Source organism: Megalops cyprinoides, chromosome 3 (genome assembly GCF_013368585.1).
Source record: "Megalops cyprinoides isolate fMegCyp1 chromosome 3, fMegCyp1.pri, whole genome shotgun sequence".
NCBI lineage: Eukaryota > Metazoa > Chordata > Actinopteri > Elopiformes > Megalopidae > Megalops > Megalops cyprinoides.
The window spans coordinates 13,619,098-13,636,036 of record NC_050585.1 but is presented as its reverse complement, the minus strand read 5'-3'; the positions used below and the strand labels follow the sequence as shown (position 1 = coordinate 13,636,036).

Genomic DNA, 16,939 nt, shown 5'->3' with positions numbered 1-16,939 from the left:
CATTATATATACACACACACACACATAAATACATAAACATGGACACTCATGCTCATACAAATAAACCAACAGGTCACACCCACAGGTTGTTAGTAGTAAAGCTAGTACAGAGGAAAAGACTGGCCAGCCACATACCCTGAGATAAGGGGAACATCAAACGCAGGGCGAGAGCTAATTTTCTTTCACACACATACAAAAAACAAAAAAAACCAAACCTCAGCGATTCGGGCAACCTGCCATTTAGAGCGGAGCCCTCATTCTTGAGAACTGCTCCTATCGACAACAACAATAACAGCAATAAAGCTCCTGAATGACAAGGCAAACAAACTGAGCGGTTTATTCAGCTGCTGCTGAGTAACAATGTGCTGGAGAGCTTTAATTCCATGCAAATATTCAGCTGTTATCCAGAGCCTGTGGAGCTCCTTCTCTCCTGGCGTGGAGAGACAGCTGCCGAGTATTTGCTCACCCTGAACTCTTAATCTCTAGTGTCTTAAGTATATGCATGCAAAGGATTACACATTCAAATGACAGCCAGCCATAACTGGCTAACACCTATTTCTTCACCTTAATAAGTTTTCCTATTAATTAATTGTTAATAGATTCCTACAGATTATAATTCAAACTGAAAATTCAGGCTGCGGACTATCTGGTTCCCTCAGCAGTGACAAAAGCTTGTTTCAAGTGCATTGGCTGTATTACCTCTGTTCTTTATCTACTATGGGTTTGGCTCTCCTTCTGGAGGTCATCAGAATAAACTCCTTTCTCTCCATTTTGTTGCTGTTTATCAAGCAGTAAGTATTCTGCCCATACATGCCAACGAATGCTCTGTGTCTGGGCCACACTTTCAACACAAACAGACCTTTAGCTTTGAGCCTGTCCAATTCTACATCCTTTTTTTTTGGGAAGTCCAAAGAGCAACAGGAACATGCATACTAATCATCCAGCAGAGTGTGTGTGAGAAACGGAGATAAAACCCTTGATGAGGAAGCTGTAACTCATGGTAACCCTTAATAAATCCAGCTGCTGCTGTAGGCTCATGTTTCTACTGCACCATGAACATCTTCCTTATCACTTACGAGGAGGTGTTTGAAAATATCAGTGTACATTTTCCCAGGAGCTTACAATCTCTTTGGGTTCAGAACACTGGGTCAACAGCAGAGATAAAAGAAAAGAAACATTTTCCACAGTCTGTGCGGATCTTGATAAAATTGCACAGCACTTTAATTTACACTGGGAAGGAGTGTTTCACTGCATGTCCTGTTAGCACACCTGATAATTACTACATTCTCCTGAGGAATACAACCTCGAAATGAGCCTGCTCCATTTAAGGAAAAGTAGAAATTTAGAGCATTTCTATGAAAATTCAGATGTTTTTGAAATTCAAACATCACCAAGGTAATGCTTGCACCCTGTGTTGACAGAGCTGTGTTTACAATGTTCAAGAGGGAGCAAAAATACCAGCAGCCAAAATTATTTCTCCAGTATTCAGTATATATACACACACATACAGACATACACAACATGAGGAACAAGAATGATCGAGCTGAAGCTCGCTGATAGAGATACAGCGACACTTAACAGGAACTGAATCAACACCTCTGTCACTCAGTCTTAACAAAAACTTTGCAATGTGTTATTTATGGTAGGACTGCCATTTGGAAACCACCTGTAATCATGGCCAATATGCAACAACAAATAGGACAAAACCTGGACTTTTGAGCTGTGGAAGAAAGTAACACGGTCAGATGAGTCATCTTTTACTCTTTTTCCTATGATCTACACAAGCACAGAAGTGACAGCTTATATCTGCAAAAAAATGCAAAAAATGAAAGGGTCATGTCAGAAAGATTGAAAAAGACTGCAAAGTGTTTTTTTTTTCTCAGAACAGAAAACAGGCCTCATGACAACCGTCAGTATAGACCTGTGCGTTCTTCCTGCTTCGAGGGTGTCACAGCTGTGATGTATTCCATTACACATATCAAACAAACACGTGAAATGTTTTGTTTTAAATCAAAGGTAGCGGGGGGGGGGGGGGGGGGAAGCAGAGACGGCCCTATTATTTATCATGTAATGGGATGTAAATGGAATTCTGTGGGCAATGATGTCTTCCATTTTCCCCTGAACCGACTGAAAACAGGTCAGTGATATGGAAAGCAGTCAATCTGCATAAAGCAAATAGCTTTCATCGTCTGTGCGTTTTATTTTTGTTCCGGGGCTGTTTTCTGCCCCCCGACAGTGGACGGCAATCACAAAACCACCAACAAAGGCGCATCCTTAATTCTTTGAAAACATTAATAATGTAAAAAAAAGACAGAGAGAGAAACTGACAGCATGGCCTCCAAGACCAGCACCGTTCATATCAAACAATGCATCATCTGTGACCGATCAAACCAAATACCCACGCTGCAAGAAGCCTAGCAGGTGGATGAGTCCTTCACCAGTGATGCATCCACAAGTTCTATTTTCAATTAGTGCGCTCTGAAAAGGTATTGCTGAGAGCAGCAGCGGAGGACCAGTGTGAATGCGGTGGTGGCACTGGATCCTCGGACCCACCCTGCAAACGGCGCCTTGCGTGTCTCCTGTCACCGCGGCCATCAGCCAGTCCCCAGGCGAGCGGAGCCAGCAACGATGAGGCCTTTCTGTCGGGCCCCTGTCTGCTCTGCCCCCGCTGCACCACCATGCCGCCATTACAAGCGCCAAACCACCTTGAGACTGGCAGGTGCCCACCATCTGTCTGCTGGCTGTGCCGACTGACATGGCCGACGGCGGGGCCACAGGGGCACCAGGGTGAGGGTGGGGTCACCCGCCCACACACACACTGCCTCCGTCAGTGAAGGGAAGGCTGCTCTTGCACATGTCAGCACATGTCTCTCATTCATTCTGACTGGGGGAGGGGGCCTATTTAAATTTAATCAAAAATTAATGTCATGCAAGTCCTTCATGGCAAGGAAAGAAAATAAAATATTATGTGGTTTTTGCATACAATTAAATAGTAAATGTATAATACATAAATTCCAAGCACAGCACGCAGAACCTGCTTGCTGAATGAAATGATATGCTCTGTCTCTGAAATATAGGAACACAAAATATACACTTAAGACTGCAGTCCACTGAATTGACAGGAATTGTCAGGCAGCTGTTTTCTTATTTTCTGGGATGAGGAAACCTGTCTGAAATAGGTAGTCCAAACCCGGACAGTCCTCTGGCATTCCTTTGCAGCGTTCAGGCACGCGATGCATTTACTGTCATGGTCTCGGCCATCCGAAGATTCCTTTAAGCAGCATGGAGCTGAGGCAAAGAGGCGCTGCTTGCCTTGGGTCAAAACTGCACAACGCCGGAGGAGGTGGTTTGTGTGGGATCACGAAACTCTGCTGGGTGATTAGTGCCTACTGCTAGTTGTAGCCATTTTATAGCTTAAACTTGTTAACTGTGGACTAGAAAAGTGCATATCTAAGGCACAGTTAAGCAGCGCCATCTGAAGATTTTTGCAATTTCATCCACCCAGCTCATCAGGCCATTTTACTTTATAACTGATGGCATGGATGAGAGAGTGCAAAAACGTGACGATTAATGACTTGTGTTTTCAGTACCATTTATTAATGCAGAATCTAACAGTCTCAGTAATGCACATGCATTTCAACTGTTTATTTATTTAGTAGCGCGGTGCACTCTGCATACACAAATTACATCGCTCCAGCACAATCCGATTCTTATGATTAAAAGCAGAATTACAAAGAAACGATTGAAACAGACTTTCGTGCTTTAATCATTGTTTTTTCATTGTTTGTGACATGAATTGTGATGGTAATTCAATGTCCTAACTTAAATTATTCAAAAAAGAACTACATGTGTTTGAATGGACAGTATTCTGATATAATACAATTAAAATAACAATATGACTTGTAAAAACATAATAATATGGTCATTACATGCTACGTCACTGTGCAAATTACTGGCCCTGTGTAAGCTACAATGCTGAGGTGCAGTCACTGATTACACACTGTACTTTATTTGTTCAAATACAGGAGTTATTTGTTCTGCGCTCTGCACAGCAGGCTCCTGCAAGATTGAAAAATTTCTTTTAAAACCAGACAGACATATTTTCACACATCTGTCACAACCACACAGTTCCAACCCATCAAATAAAGTAAAACAATTTTTTATAGTAACAAAACAGAAAATAATCATTTAAAAATATTTTCAGGCCATTTTCTTGTGGCGGCCATCGGTGGTGAATCCAGGCATGCCGAACAGGAAAAAGCCGCTCTAGAGCACCTCATCCCCAAAACCGCCCTTATCGACAGATTCCGCCGTGCAACAGACACATCAAGCAGGCAAACAGCGGCGCCGCCAAAAAAGCACTTATTATTATCTGCGTGGATACTTTATGCTCTGTATTATACTTAATTAGAGATAAGCTGGCACCTAAACCGCTGAGAGCGGAGCGCACAATTAACAACTGCGAGCGGCCGAGTGAGAGAGAGAGAGCGGGCGAGTGAGAGAGAGAGAGAGAGAGAGAGAGAGACCTCTCTGCTGTGACAGGGACAAATGATGACCTTTGCTCCACTCTGCACACACGGGAGGGGGGCATTAACTGGCAGCTCGCGCTGCGGCAACGCCGCTGTGTCAATGCGCCATTAATACTCATTAGGTGCGCGGAGAGGGTGCGGATTCCGCAGCAACGCCTCGCCGCGGCCAACAATAACAACACGGCAACTGATCTAATTAGCTTGAGCAGTGCATTATTGCATACATCACATGTAATGACATGATTAATCAAAAAGGGCTCGCGATGCCAGGAGTCTGAGAAGGCCGAGCCACCGCTCTTCAGGAATCTCATTTAATGATAAGGTAATTTGCTCCTCTCGGATCTTCAAACCTTTAGTCTTAATGCGCTCTAATTGCAAGGAAAAAAAGCAAAGGCGCAACCATCTCTAAAGCAGATATAATGTGAATGAACTAAACAGATTAAATCCTCAATAAATCTTTCACAGCCAAGGAACCACACTGTCTAATGATCGCTGAATAATATTGTGTTCAATCCAGTTCATTTAAATTGAGCGTAATTGTACATCTCTATTGGGCAACACAAATAATAGCCTGCATGGGAATTGCACTTACCTTAAAACTGTGAGGGCTAAATTAGGACAGGCAAAGTCTAATCATTTAAAATCTGTCAACTGCCTGTGTCAGTTTCAGTAATTATATGAACAAAATGTTCCCTGCTCATTGTCATTGATGCAATTAGACAGGAAAATCCACATATTTGTCCACAAATTGAGTGCCCAAGGCCGGACAAAAACAAATTAGACTGATAAACGTAAAAATGTGTAATTATCTTTCTGTGCTTTATAGTTAATTAATATGGCTACGATTTCTATACTATTTGCTCCCATAATATCAACAGCACAGTGACTATCACCCTTCCCTGTGGGACCAGAATGTAATAACTGGATGTATAGCAGAGACAGTAATGGGTCAAAGCCCCCTATCCACAAACCCCTTGAACTGAAATGAAGCCAATCTGTTTGTCAGGGTTGACACGTGTAAGGCTGAAATGGTGAGCGTGCAAAAGGAGACGAGTGAAAGACTGACCGGCCACTGCTTCTTCTGCAGCTTCTTCTTCTTGCTGAGCGTGTGGGCCAGGCGCGGGTTGTTCTCCTGGTCCGAGTGCTGGTGGAGGTGTCGCGCTTTGCGCCGGCCCAGGCTCAGCCCGTTGGCCACCCGGCCCGGCCTCTTCTTGTGCAGGGGCCCCGGCTGGCTGTCCACCCGCTCATGAGGCTTCAGAGCCATGTCCTTCTGCAGGGAGAAGAGACCTATTACAATGCTGCCTGAGTCTCAGCTACCTCCACACACACATGCACACACACAAACACGCACACACACACACGCACACACGCGCACACACACACGCACACACGCGCACACACACACACAGACACACACATGCACACACGCAAAATAAGGCCTGTGAAAAAAGGCAAGAATTTGAAAATGAACCCCAGGTACCCCAAGTCTTTGACCAACCCCACTTCAATGTCCCCTACAAAGCTGACTCATATGTACTAGGTAGGCCAACCAATGTCTTAAACTGGGGTTTGTTTTTATTAGAGGAGCACCCCAAGTGCATTTACAGTACTGAGCTTAATTCACAAACTGTGGAAGAGTTCATATATTTCTATCATGCAGCAGCCCTGTTGCCTGAGATAACTGAGAACAAAAAAAAATGTTTACAAGTGTGGGAAATGAATAATTACTGTACCAACACACAGGAGGCTATCCACTCATTCATTTTTCAATCAAGGCTTGTTGCCAGCATGTGTAAAACTGTTCTTCAAATCTGGCATGTTTTGTATGCGAGGACAGGGTAGTTTAAAAAAAGCAGAGCATGATTATTTATTTAGCGGATGAAATGCACAGGCCTTGTGAAAGAGTAACTCCCCACATACAGGGATGTATACCTACATTGAGCCTGAACTGCACAACTGACCTGAAGCCTTGCCTATGACTGGTTCAGAAAATAGCATTTTAGAGCCTTAAGATGACCAAACAATGCTGCATTTCACTGTGCCAACAGTGTGATGAGGAGAGGAGGGAACAGAGGTTATGAGAAACCTGTCTTAATTCCCAGTGAGAACCTTTGGGTCCAGACTGCAACAAAAGGTGCACAAGTGGAATTCTAGGGACCAATAAGAACTCAGGACTGTGGTACACAGTCAAACCCACTGACTCTGTCCCACAGTAAACTGGGCAGGCGTGACACTGTCATTAAAACAAAGAGAGGACGTACATGATATCAAACAACAACTGATTTTATGAATGATACCACACATAATGCTACAGTTACATTTTCCATGGTCAGGCAATTACTGTTCAGGCAAGTCATTCACTTCTGAAGTATTTTTCCCCTCAAACAGGTTTGTACATACAATGACACTAACTGGCACACAGAATTTAACGGATGATTCCAGTTGTATGAGTTGTGTGTTCATTCATAAATGAGGCTAAGTAGCTCAGAGCGGATGGAGTCAGGAGTGTGCTGTGGTAACCATCACTCAAGCTGACTGAGACCTCAGAGAGTGGATGATCCCCTGATATGCGACACTGACACTAATGATGCTCTTTATTAAAACACACCCCGGTTCAGAAGGGATTCGCTTCAGATCAGGTCACACAGGTAACAAAAATGATGAGCGCTTTCATTTGGGGTAAAAACTGGGTTACACACACACGCACACACGCAGACACACACGCACGCACACACTCACCTTAGAGCATACCCACAATCATCCAAACATTTAACATTGTCAGCTAGCTGCTCACTAAAGTATGTTCCAAAAGCACACGGTTCATGGTTTAAAGATGAAAAGCAGACTTCGTCTGCCAGAGATCACAGGGGATTTGTTGAAAGCCCTACCTTACATAACAAATCAATCAAATCTGTGGGTGAATCATGCTGTTCTACACCCATTTCAGCAAGCTGAAGGTTTCCTAATGCAATGCTCATGGCGCAACATAAATGCTACACAGGCGTAATGTATTAGCGAGGACGGTGCCTACACCGCCCCTCCTGCGTGTCAGTCGCAGGCATGAAATTGACATGGCTTTGTTAATGACATATTGATGCCCTGTAAATGTTGTTAGCTGACAACATGTTGTGGGGTGTGTGTGTGGGGGGGGGGGGGGGGGGGGGGCATTGCAGTGATTTTTCATTAGTTTGTCTGGGATTGCGCTGGATTGCGCGGGATGAACTCGGCCGCGTGATTAAATTTCATGAGGTGCGGAGCGGGAGGACGGGCGACGCAAAACGGCGCCGAGGGCCCCCTCTTCACAGAGGCACTCTGCGCTCCCAGCGAGGCGGTCTCCTGTCACCGCCTCTCCGCTGCCGGCTGCCTGAGCCCTGACATTCAGCTTCCCTCTGTGGCGGCCTGCCTTCAGAGCAACATTCAAAGCAGCTCCAGTGCCAGTGATGTATGGCGCGTTACGCTGAACGACAGGTGTTTTCTGCTTGGTGTGTTTTGCACACCAGGAACACACATCGAGCAATCAATCAGAAGAATTTTTTATACACTGTAATGTTACACCGCATGAGTACCTAGCATTTAGAATTAGACTTAAAATCAGCAGTGCTACCTCTCGATCATTACATTTAAATGATCACCACCAGCGCAAAGCCATTAAACCTTGGACCACAGATGCAGTAGTACAGTTGCATAACGCTTTACCTAAATACATTCCCACAAACACTAAATGTAGTACTTATAGTGGAGGTGGTAGGACAATATATGGAGGCTACTTTCACTTACAAAATAACCCTCCCTATCCCTTTTTCCTCCAGAGTGCTCAGGATACCCTAAATACTCTGAAAGAGACATTTTTGTAGACTAAAAATGCTGATCAGTCCACTGGAGCTCTGACCCATTTTTCTGCCTGTCACCTCCGGCAAGGGTCTGCTGCGCAGATTCCCAGTGACAGAGCTTTCGTGCCAGGCCCTGTTCACTTACACAAGTGGCAATTCATTCTGATGCCAGGGGAAGAAAGTTAAACTCTGCCGGTACATGCATCACTCAAAGTTCAACTCGGGGTAAATCAGGTTAGAGACAGGATGCCCTATAGACAGGCGGAGCGGGAAGGAAACGCATACCTTACCGCTGAGCCTCACAAACAAGTGAAATCGCTCTCAGCGCAGGGGGTGCTACACACCCATACAAGCCTCGAGCATACCTTTCAAAGATGAAACACGCACAATCCGTCAATGAGTCTAAATATGCCTTAGAAGCCAAGTGTCAGGACAAACGAAAAGGAAACGTATTTATAATAATTATAAATTGTTTTAGTCTGCATGAGAATGAAAACAAGGGAGTTCCCTCCTAACCGACAAGAATTGTTGGGCTATGGTAAACTGCACAAGAAATGACCTCTCTGAAACAGCATGGATCAGTGACTTCACATCAAGATCCCTGTACACTTGTGTGCCTCTGTCCAGCTGCTCAGAGAGCATCCACACTGTGCACTTTTACTATAAACACTCAGGAGACTCATCTGGGACACCCTGACTCCTTTGCCTCCAAACATGCCAAAATAAAGCTGAATTGTGTTTTAAGTTACAGCTGACTGGTTCACAAGTGACCAATGTGAAAAGCTTATGGGCAAATAATGAGTACATCAACCTGTTCCACGTTTTAGTCATAGGTGCATCGAAAAAAAAACAGCTTTAAGCAACACTTCAGAAACAAAGCTTGCACCCTCAATATTTGCTTTGCATCAAAACACAAAATGTATGAGGTCTTGCAACTGATTAATGCAGTAGTTTCCGTGCGTGTGAACTGCGGTACGGGTGGGTGTGTCAGAGCAGCGCAGGCGGGGGGGCCTGATGGGTAGCGTGCCCTGCAGGCCTTTGCCTTCCTTTGCCTTCCTCCTCTGCAGTGAGCAGCAGGAGACCCTGCTGCGCTGAGCAGACCGGAGCGCACACCCCCCGCCATATCTGCCCTCATTACGGAATACTCGTGCTTCTTTCTCCGAATCCTGCAGGCCGGGCCTAAAAAACCTGCTGGAGCAGATGGGTCACTCTTCCCGCCAAAGGCTGTTATCTAAAGCCAGGGCACTCTACCTGTAGACTGTACCTCATGAGGAACTAATGAGGTTAAACGCAGACGTACTCACAGTTATGTCACAAACAGAATCTGGTGTCGCTTTGGCTCCTGGGTGACCCTGGCACTCTTGCTTAAATGTTTACAAAAAATGAATATCCCATCTTCCTAGACTTGCTTGCTTTTGTAATCTACTGCAACTAGTGTCCAAAGACACATGTAACTCTGTGAACAAGGCTCTATACATTACATGAAAGATTTGCTGGATGCGTCATGTAGGAATTCCTTGAAAAGAGCTCCCTGCTGAACAAAGCGCAAATGCATTTAATTATGTCTGCTTGTCTGAGGCGCCCCTTGGAAAACGTTCAAGTCCTTTTAGGGGGTTTAAATGGCATTTCAAATCTTTCTCATTCAGCGCGGCTTTGCGATTCACATTTCCTCTTCCGATAAATATTATTTGGCAGGAGTATCGTAACATCTCGGCGCCTTCATGAGGGGGCTAATCCCTCTGACGCTTAACAGTCTCGTGAGTACCACCGTCCTGTCGGCTGGAGCCTCCAGGCACTTCAAAGGGCCACGGCTTGGATTCTGGAGTTTGTGATGAAAAGGCAGCTTCACAAACAAACACACAGCCAGGCAATGGCAAGACTCAACTCAGCATCAGGAACAGACAACCACAACAGCGAAGGACATGCATAATGCGCCTATACACTGTCGTGTTCAAAGTCCCAGAATGCAGAAAGTATAAACGCATGACATCATGTAGAGACCACCCAGCCCTAGCAGTTAATGATTCAAGCTCTGGGAAGTGATCCAGAGATCACAGTATCCACACTGAAAATATCTACCACACTTGTGATTTATAGACATGGGTTTGGCTCTGTCTGCACTGTAACAAAACCCAAACGGGAAAAAAATCTCATTAGTAGAGGGGGAAAAATAAAATAATCATTTATAGAATGAAAAGTATATCTATCAATACTTGCACATTCTGGTACTCTACCCGATCCGCTTAACCAAGCGTTTTTCTGTTTTGTTTCATTCCATTGTCATGTGTTTCTTTTCTTTCTTTTTCGACTCCTGGAAAAATGCATTAGATCCATCTGTCAAGAGGCCTGCCAAGTCACAGGGGAGACGGCTAAATGCTTTAGAACTGAATAAAACCACAATCCTGTTCGTTCCATACCGTCAACCCACCATGTCTCTTCATTTCTCTGTTGGAAAAAAGTGAGAAATATGGGGGGAAAAATGTCCCGGTGACAGCAGACGGGATCATATTGCTTGTGCTCAGGCACAGACAGGGTTCAGGGAAACTCGTGCTGCACTCCTGACTCACGGCGCACTACTATACTTACTGGGAGCGTGCCTACTGAGGGGGTGCATCTCCTCTGCTATTGAAAGTCTTACTACACATATCTTCATATTGGAGTTTGATTACATTTGCTTTCAGACACCTATTTAATGCCATGGTTTAGAGAAACAGTGATTAGATTACGAGCTACAACATACTACGAAACATTTTCTGGTCTGTCAAGGATAAGTTCATTCACAAGGTGCTCAGGTTACACAGGAAATTGCAGGTTAATTATTTAGTGATGGCTTCTAATTAATAGTCACATTACAGGAAGCTAGACGATCGTAAAACACAGCTGACAGATGTGTGGAGGTCACCTGTTATTCTTCACTTAATTTAAAAAACAAACTCCTAAGGAGGTTGGGCCTGGGCTGCTGTGTCTGTTTTATTCATTTATTTATTTATTTATTTAAGGATGTTCAGTTCGCTCGGGCACTTTGCATCGTAGAGCCCTGAGGACTGCGAGCACAGTCTGGATAAACCAGAGTTCAATTCCACTGTCTCGCGTTGAAAAGGTTCTCCCGCTTCCTCGGCGGCTCAGAGCGCCATCCACTTCACAGCACGCTTGCAAGTGCAGATAAGAAGTCTCAAGTGTGCCGAGGCAGGAGCGTCTGAAGTCTCTCCACCAACCAGTGAATTATCCGTCCGCAGCAAGATGCTGAAAACATGTTTATTCTGCTCTCCCTTTGTTTCTGTGCTATAACGGCGCTCTCGGCCAAAGTGGAGACTACGCACACTGTAAACCAGCGGAACGAGCGCCATTGATCTTACTGGTTGTGTTGGTGCGTGCCTCATCGCGGGGGGGTGGGGGGGTGGGGGGGACTTGGGGGGGCGCTACCTCGCCGAAATGAGCAATGAAAACACGACAGGGCGTTCCTTAACGACAATCTGAATTCCGATTGCTGACTGTTCCAAGTGAGCTAACGCAAGCTGGTTCTTCTCACGGCGCGCAACAGGACCAGCCTCTCAAGATGCTAACCACAGATTTGCAAAATGAGATTCCATTTGTATCTCATTTTTTATTCTTATCTCCTGTCCCAAGAGTGGCGCGTTCAAGTCCTTTTTGAAACCACACCAGCGTGTGCTCTGCAGATTGTATCTGATAATACAACACTCGCGCAGCAACCCAACAAAAACAGCAGGCTTCTCAAACAAATGCATAGAAATACATTTACAAATGAGGTGGAATTTCCATATTTCTATCCCCATGATATATTACTTGAGAAATAGAAGTTTCCAGACTACGTGTCACGCGCTAGTGAATTCCTACCATGCGCCCTTTTTTCAGCTCCTGGCAACAATAAGCATGTATTCATGATTTTCACGACCACTTCTTGCAGAAAAAATCAGGGAAAATGGTTACCTATGAGACGGTGCTCAGGATTTAATCAGGGAATGACTCCTTTCCACAGTGTTTGGAGTTATACATCACGTAACCCGTTAGAGGTAAACAAAATGAAACACCCACCCCTCATATTTGCAGAATTCACACAGAATATTGGTGCCTGAATGCAGCACGGGGAGCGCTGCACGGCTCTAATGGGATATAATCATATGCAGCTCTCATAGAAACAGCCCACAACATTTACACTCATAAAATAAACATGAACGCTGTTCAGCATCAATTTGATGGGATACGGCCTTGCTTTTTCTGGTATTAATTATTTGCAACCAGCGCATGCAGGCCCGGAAGACAGAGCAGGGGAACTAATTGATGACCTTACAGTCCAAGAGCAGAGATATTAGCTCCAGCGACAAAAGGTCACACACTCTTTAGTTAAAACTGTTACTGAATATGTACCCTCGCGTTTCCACACCCCAGGCCCTTCCCAAGGTTAAGGTTAATGATGTTTGATGACTTTACATGAGACTTCAGTGACAGTAAAGACTTCAGTTCAGTCCAATAATGCAGACATGCTTTTTTAAAAACACCATCTGTGAGTGCTGTAACAGTAAATAGTAAACCGTGCTCAGAACACGAAGGTCACAAGGAAATAACAGGGAAAAACAAACATCTTGTTCTCAAATCAATCAAAATGACACAAACAGAGTGCCAAGGAGGAATTTTTCTTTTGATGCCGTCCCTCCCTTCTGCTTAAGTAATTAAGTGCAATGGGAATGAATGCAGGGTTTGCATCTGCAGGCAAAAGAGATCGTTCCCTCAACTAGAACATCCTGGGTCACCAAATCAGTTGGGTCTTCAGGGCATTTTTTCATTTTATTAACAGACTCCTAAACTCTTTATTTTGACTTTTCATGCACTAATGACAAGCCATCTCTATAAAACCCACCATCAATGGAATTTAATATCGCTGCATACCTGTGTTTTTCTAATGAGAGACACACAGATCGACAGGTTGACTCCATGTAAAAAGCAGGTCTACCCAGAACTAGACTCAGGCTCTAGACAATTATTGTTCATTTGTATCTTAACGGCTGTAACAATGCCGGCCAATGCAATGCACATAAAACAACCTAAGGAGCAAAAGCTAATATCTGAGAGAGGGTACTTCAAGAAAAGCTTTGGTGGTATTTAGAGGCTGAATCATTTAATTAAATTCACACTCCACTCTACACAAATTAATTAGTCAATGTGGAGAGAGAAAAAAAAATCTCTTGGACTTTGCACTGACAATTAGCTTGCTTATGTCTGTCACTTTTAATTTATTAGGGCTGGTGTAGTTTTCCAAAGGAAAGATTAAGAGCAATAACTCAAGAAAAAACTGAGGAAATGTTAACACGAAAAGTGATTGTAGAAGAAGTAAAAGCATAAAGCTTAATTTTTCATGATCAAAGAGCAATGCCTCTCTTTGCGTCAGATGTAATGCTGTTCAATGCAAGGTCTGTACACATTTTTCAGTGCATTACAGAACACACATTTGTAAATGGAAGCGTATTTAGCCGCTGAAGAACTGAGGTCATTTTACTTTAGAATGTGTCACCAAACAACCATGGCTAGCCTTTCTACTAAAGTTTTTTTGTTTTTAACCACATACAATAGTTGGCAGACAAACTCTACCAAAGAGCAAACAAATCTGATTTCTGAACGCTGAACCTGTAAAGACAGCATTTTTTGTCAGTGTTTGAACAGTGTAGAAGAATGCAATTTTTGCATCTGCTTCCATTGTGTATAATCACGCTGTTAAAAACCTCAGGTTAGTATGGACACAACCATGACAAGTGACAGGATAGTCTTTGAAGACATGGAAGAAATGACAAAAAAACAGGTGAATAGAATGAGTGAGAAGGACTGAGACAGGTCTGACAGCACTGTAAATCTTGGACCTGAACGAGGCGACCCTACGAAGGAGAACACTTCCCTAAGACTGCTACCTGGTACCACTGTCATCAGTACACATACCAAACACACACGCAGCATTATACATGCCACGGACTGTAGCATTTCGCAGTGTTTATCTGCTGGTGTTTGTTGTGCAGCTACCCCTTTATTTTCATCATCTTTCCCATAATCCCCTGTTTTCCAACCTGCAGTTAGAGCAGAGCAAGTAAGAAGCCTTCCAAGTAATTCTGCCTAATGTCACTTGTCTACGGCAACAGTTCTCATTCAGGGAAGTGCTCAAAAAAATGAGATACTCCCCTCAGTTTTTATATATTCTCTGAAATGAAAAGAGAGCAAAAAAAAAAAATGTTTGCTCACCGCAGCATCAGGACAATGATTGCTGCAAAAAACGCTGTCTCCTGGGATCTACAAAAGCAAAAAAAAAGTAATGCCTTGATTTCTCTCAAGCCTGGGCTTTGTATCAACAGTTTTTTTCCCTGATTCACAGCAGAAAATTGAGTCTGACAGTGAGAAAGTGAATAGTGGGTGATGCTGTAGGCTCTGGTACGTCAGTGATACTCCTCAATGCCAGCCGTGCCATCACACAGTGGCCCCCCTTCACTCCGCCAGCCTAACTGCTACAGCGTCATTCTTTTGTTTTCCAGCCAGTGTTCGGCTAACGACGCCTTCATAAAAATGCCCAATGACTCTGTTTCTTCAGGGAAACACAGTGGGCTGCAAAATGATCAGACAAAGTGCTTTCAGGTTTGAATGCTTTCCGTTTCCCTCTAATTCTGTATCAAAGATAAACTGAGACACACTCAGCATGTTCCAGTATTAACCCAGGAACACATACTCACTAAATATCAAATATATTTTCACTTTATTTTGCTCTAACGTATTTCTTCATCATGAACGATAAAGTATTAGTTAAAATATCTACAGCACAGCTCACAGTGCAGGTTGTGCAAATTGAAGAATAGAAAATGTGGAAGTGATTGTGGCAATTGCCACGTGGTAGAAGGAAGAAGGCTATTTGGGTGCAGAAGGAAAGAAAGTAAATTTCCAGAATCACAAGACACTGTGTGAACCAGTAAAAAAAAAAAAAAAATACTACCTACAGATGTGATGCATTCAAACAGGTTCAACTCTTGCATGACACTAGCTAGGCCAACCCTGAGTCACCATCCCAATGGAAGGAGCTGCACTTGTAACCCAAAGGTCACAGGTTTGATTCCCTGGTAGGCCACCAGGGCCCGCATCCTTGAGCGAAATACTTTAACTTGAATTGCCTCAGTAAATAACCAGCTGTATAAACAGATGACGTGTAAAAATTGTAAGCTGCGTCAGTCGCTCTGAATAACAGCATCTGCTGAGCAAATGTAATGTACTGCGAGATCGCCATACGCAGTTGAGGCACCTCCGGGACTGACATCTTCCCTCTTCCCAGCGCGCGACGGAGACACTGAGATGCTGCCGTGACCTGATCAGCTCCCACACGCAGAGACAGCGGCTCCAGGACGAAGGAAGGCACCCGTGCCCTCCGGGAGACGTGTCGACTGTGCAAGGGCGCACAGACAGTCCAGCACAAACTTCCCAAATGCAGACCGACTTAACGTTACCTTTGGTGACAATTCACTGGTTCAATCTGCGCCTGTATAACTTTGGGGGAAATGTGTACCACAGAAGGAAGATCATCCATGTTGTGCAAGTAGATCTGCTGGGTATAACACTAGGGCCTGCAGTACAGTATGCGCCGAGGTTAGCATTACCGTTAACGGAGCGCTCCCGGAAAGCTATAAAGACGACATCCTCGCACCGCACACGTTGCTTCGTGTGAAATGATGCCCCAGGGTTTTCTCATGACAACCCACAGAAACATGTGGCATGAATTTGGTAGATGTTTCTGGATTTGATGGACTGGCCGCCCGCTTCGCCCAAAATGAACCCGGCGGAGCCGCACTGGGACAGGACGTGCTGGCGTGCGCACCGCTGTGACCGCGACCGCACGCATGTGCACTTGCTGGGCTGTGTGTGGCACTTCCTGCTGAGTGGAATGCCATTTCCCCGAGAGAATTCCATGTTCTTGCACCGGCGATGCCAAGTCGGGTGAGAGCACTGCTTGCAGCAAATGAAAGACACACGATTTAGTCAACTCCTTCACTGTAGGGGAAAAAAAATGGATCCTCGTGCTTTTTTTTTTTTACCTCCTTTAATTAGAATATAGCCTGTGTCTGAATACACGTGGCACACAATTATGTCCAGTCATTTTTTCTGACTGGGAAATAAATCACTCAGTAATGGAACGCTTTGTTTCATTCTTGTCAGTCAGCCAGTCACATATGCAGACACACTGGCCTACAGACTCATGAAGAAATTCAAATGTGCAGTATGTTTTTTTTTCCTCAAACACATGGAAATATGTAAAATATTTACCACAAAACCTGCAAAGAGCAACATCATTTATACTGTTTTCATTTATTTACAAGTCAATTCAATGGTCCTTTAAAAAGGAGGGACAAAATGCCTCCTCATTTGGTGTCTTATTTTACAATATTCTGCATCCTTTTTTCCTGCTTTTGAATTGATCTTGTAACTCAAAATCAAGTAAGTGCTTAGCACTGGACTGGATTTCATGGCTTAAGTTTCCCCTAGAAAAATTAAACAGCATGAACCTTTACAACACAACCTTTACAATAATGACTTCATGTTTCA

At 44.1% G+C, this 16,939-nt stretch overlaps 1 protein-coding gene across 5 annotated transcripts in view; it reads right to left on the bottom strand.

Moving 5' to 3' along the window:
• Positions 1 to 16,939, bottom strand: part of auts2a (activator of transcription and developmental regulator AUTS2 a) — a 310,820-nt gene that overhangs the window by 243,587 nt on the left and 50,294 nt on the right. For all 5 annotated transcript variants that reach the window (XM_036523475.1, XM_036523476.1, XM_036523477.1 and 2 more), the window contains exon 2: positions 5,596 to 5,799. In XM_036523475.1, the coding sequence (XP_036379368.1) occupies positions 5,596 to 5,799 (204 nt within the window). The remainder of the gene's footprint in view (positions 1 to 5,595; positions 5,800 to 16,939) is intronic.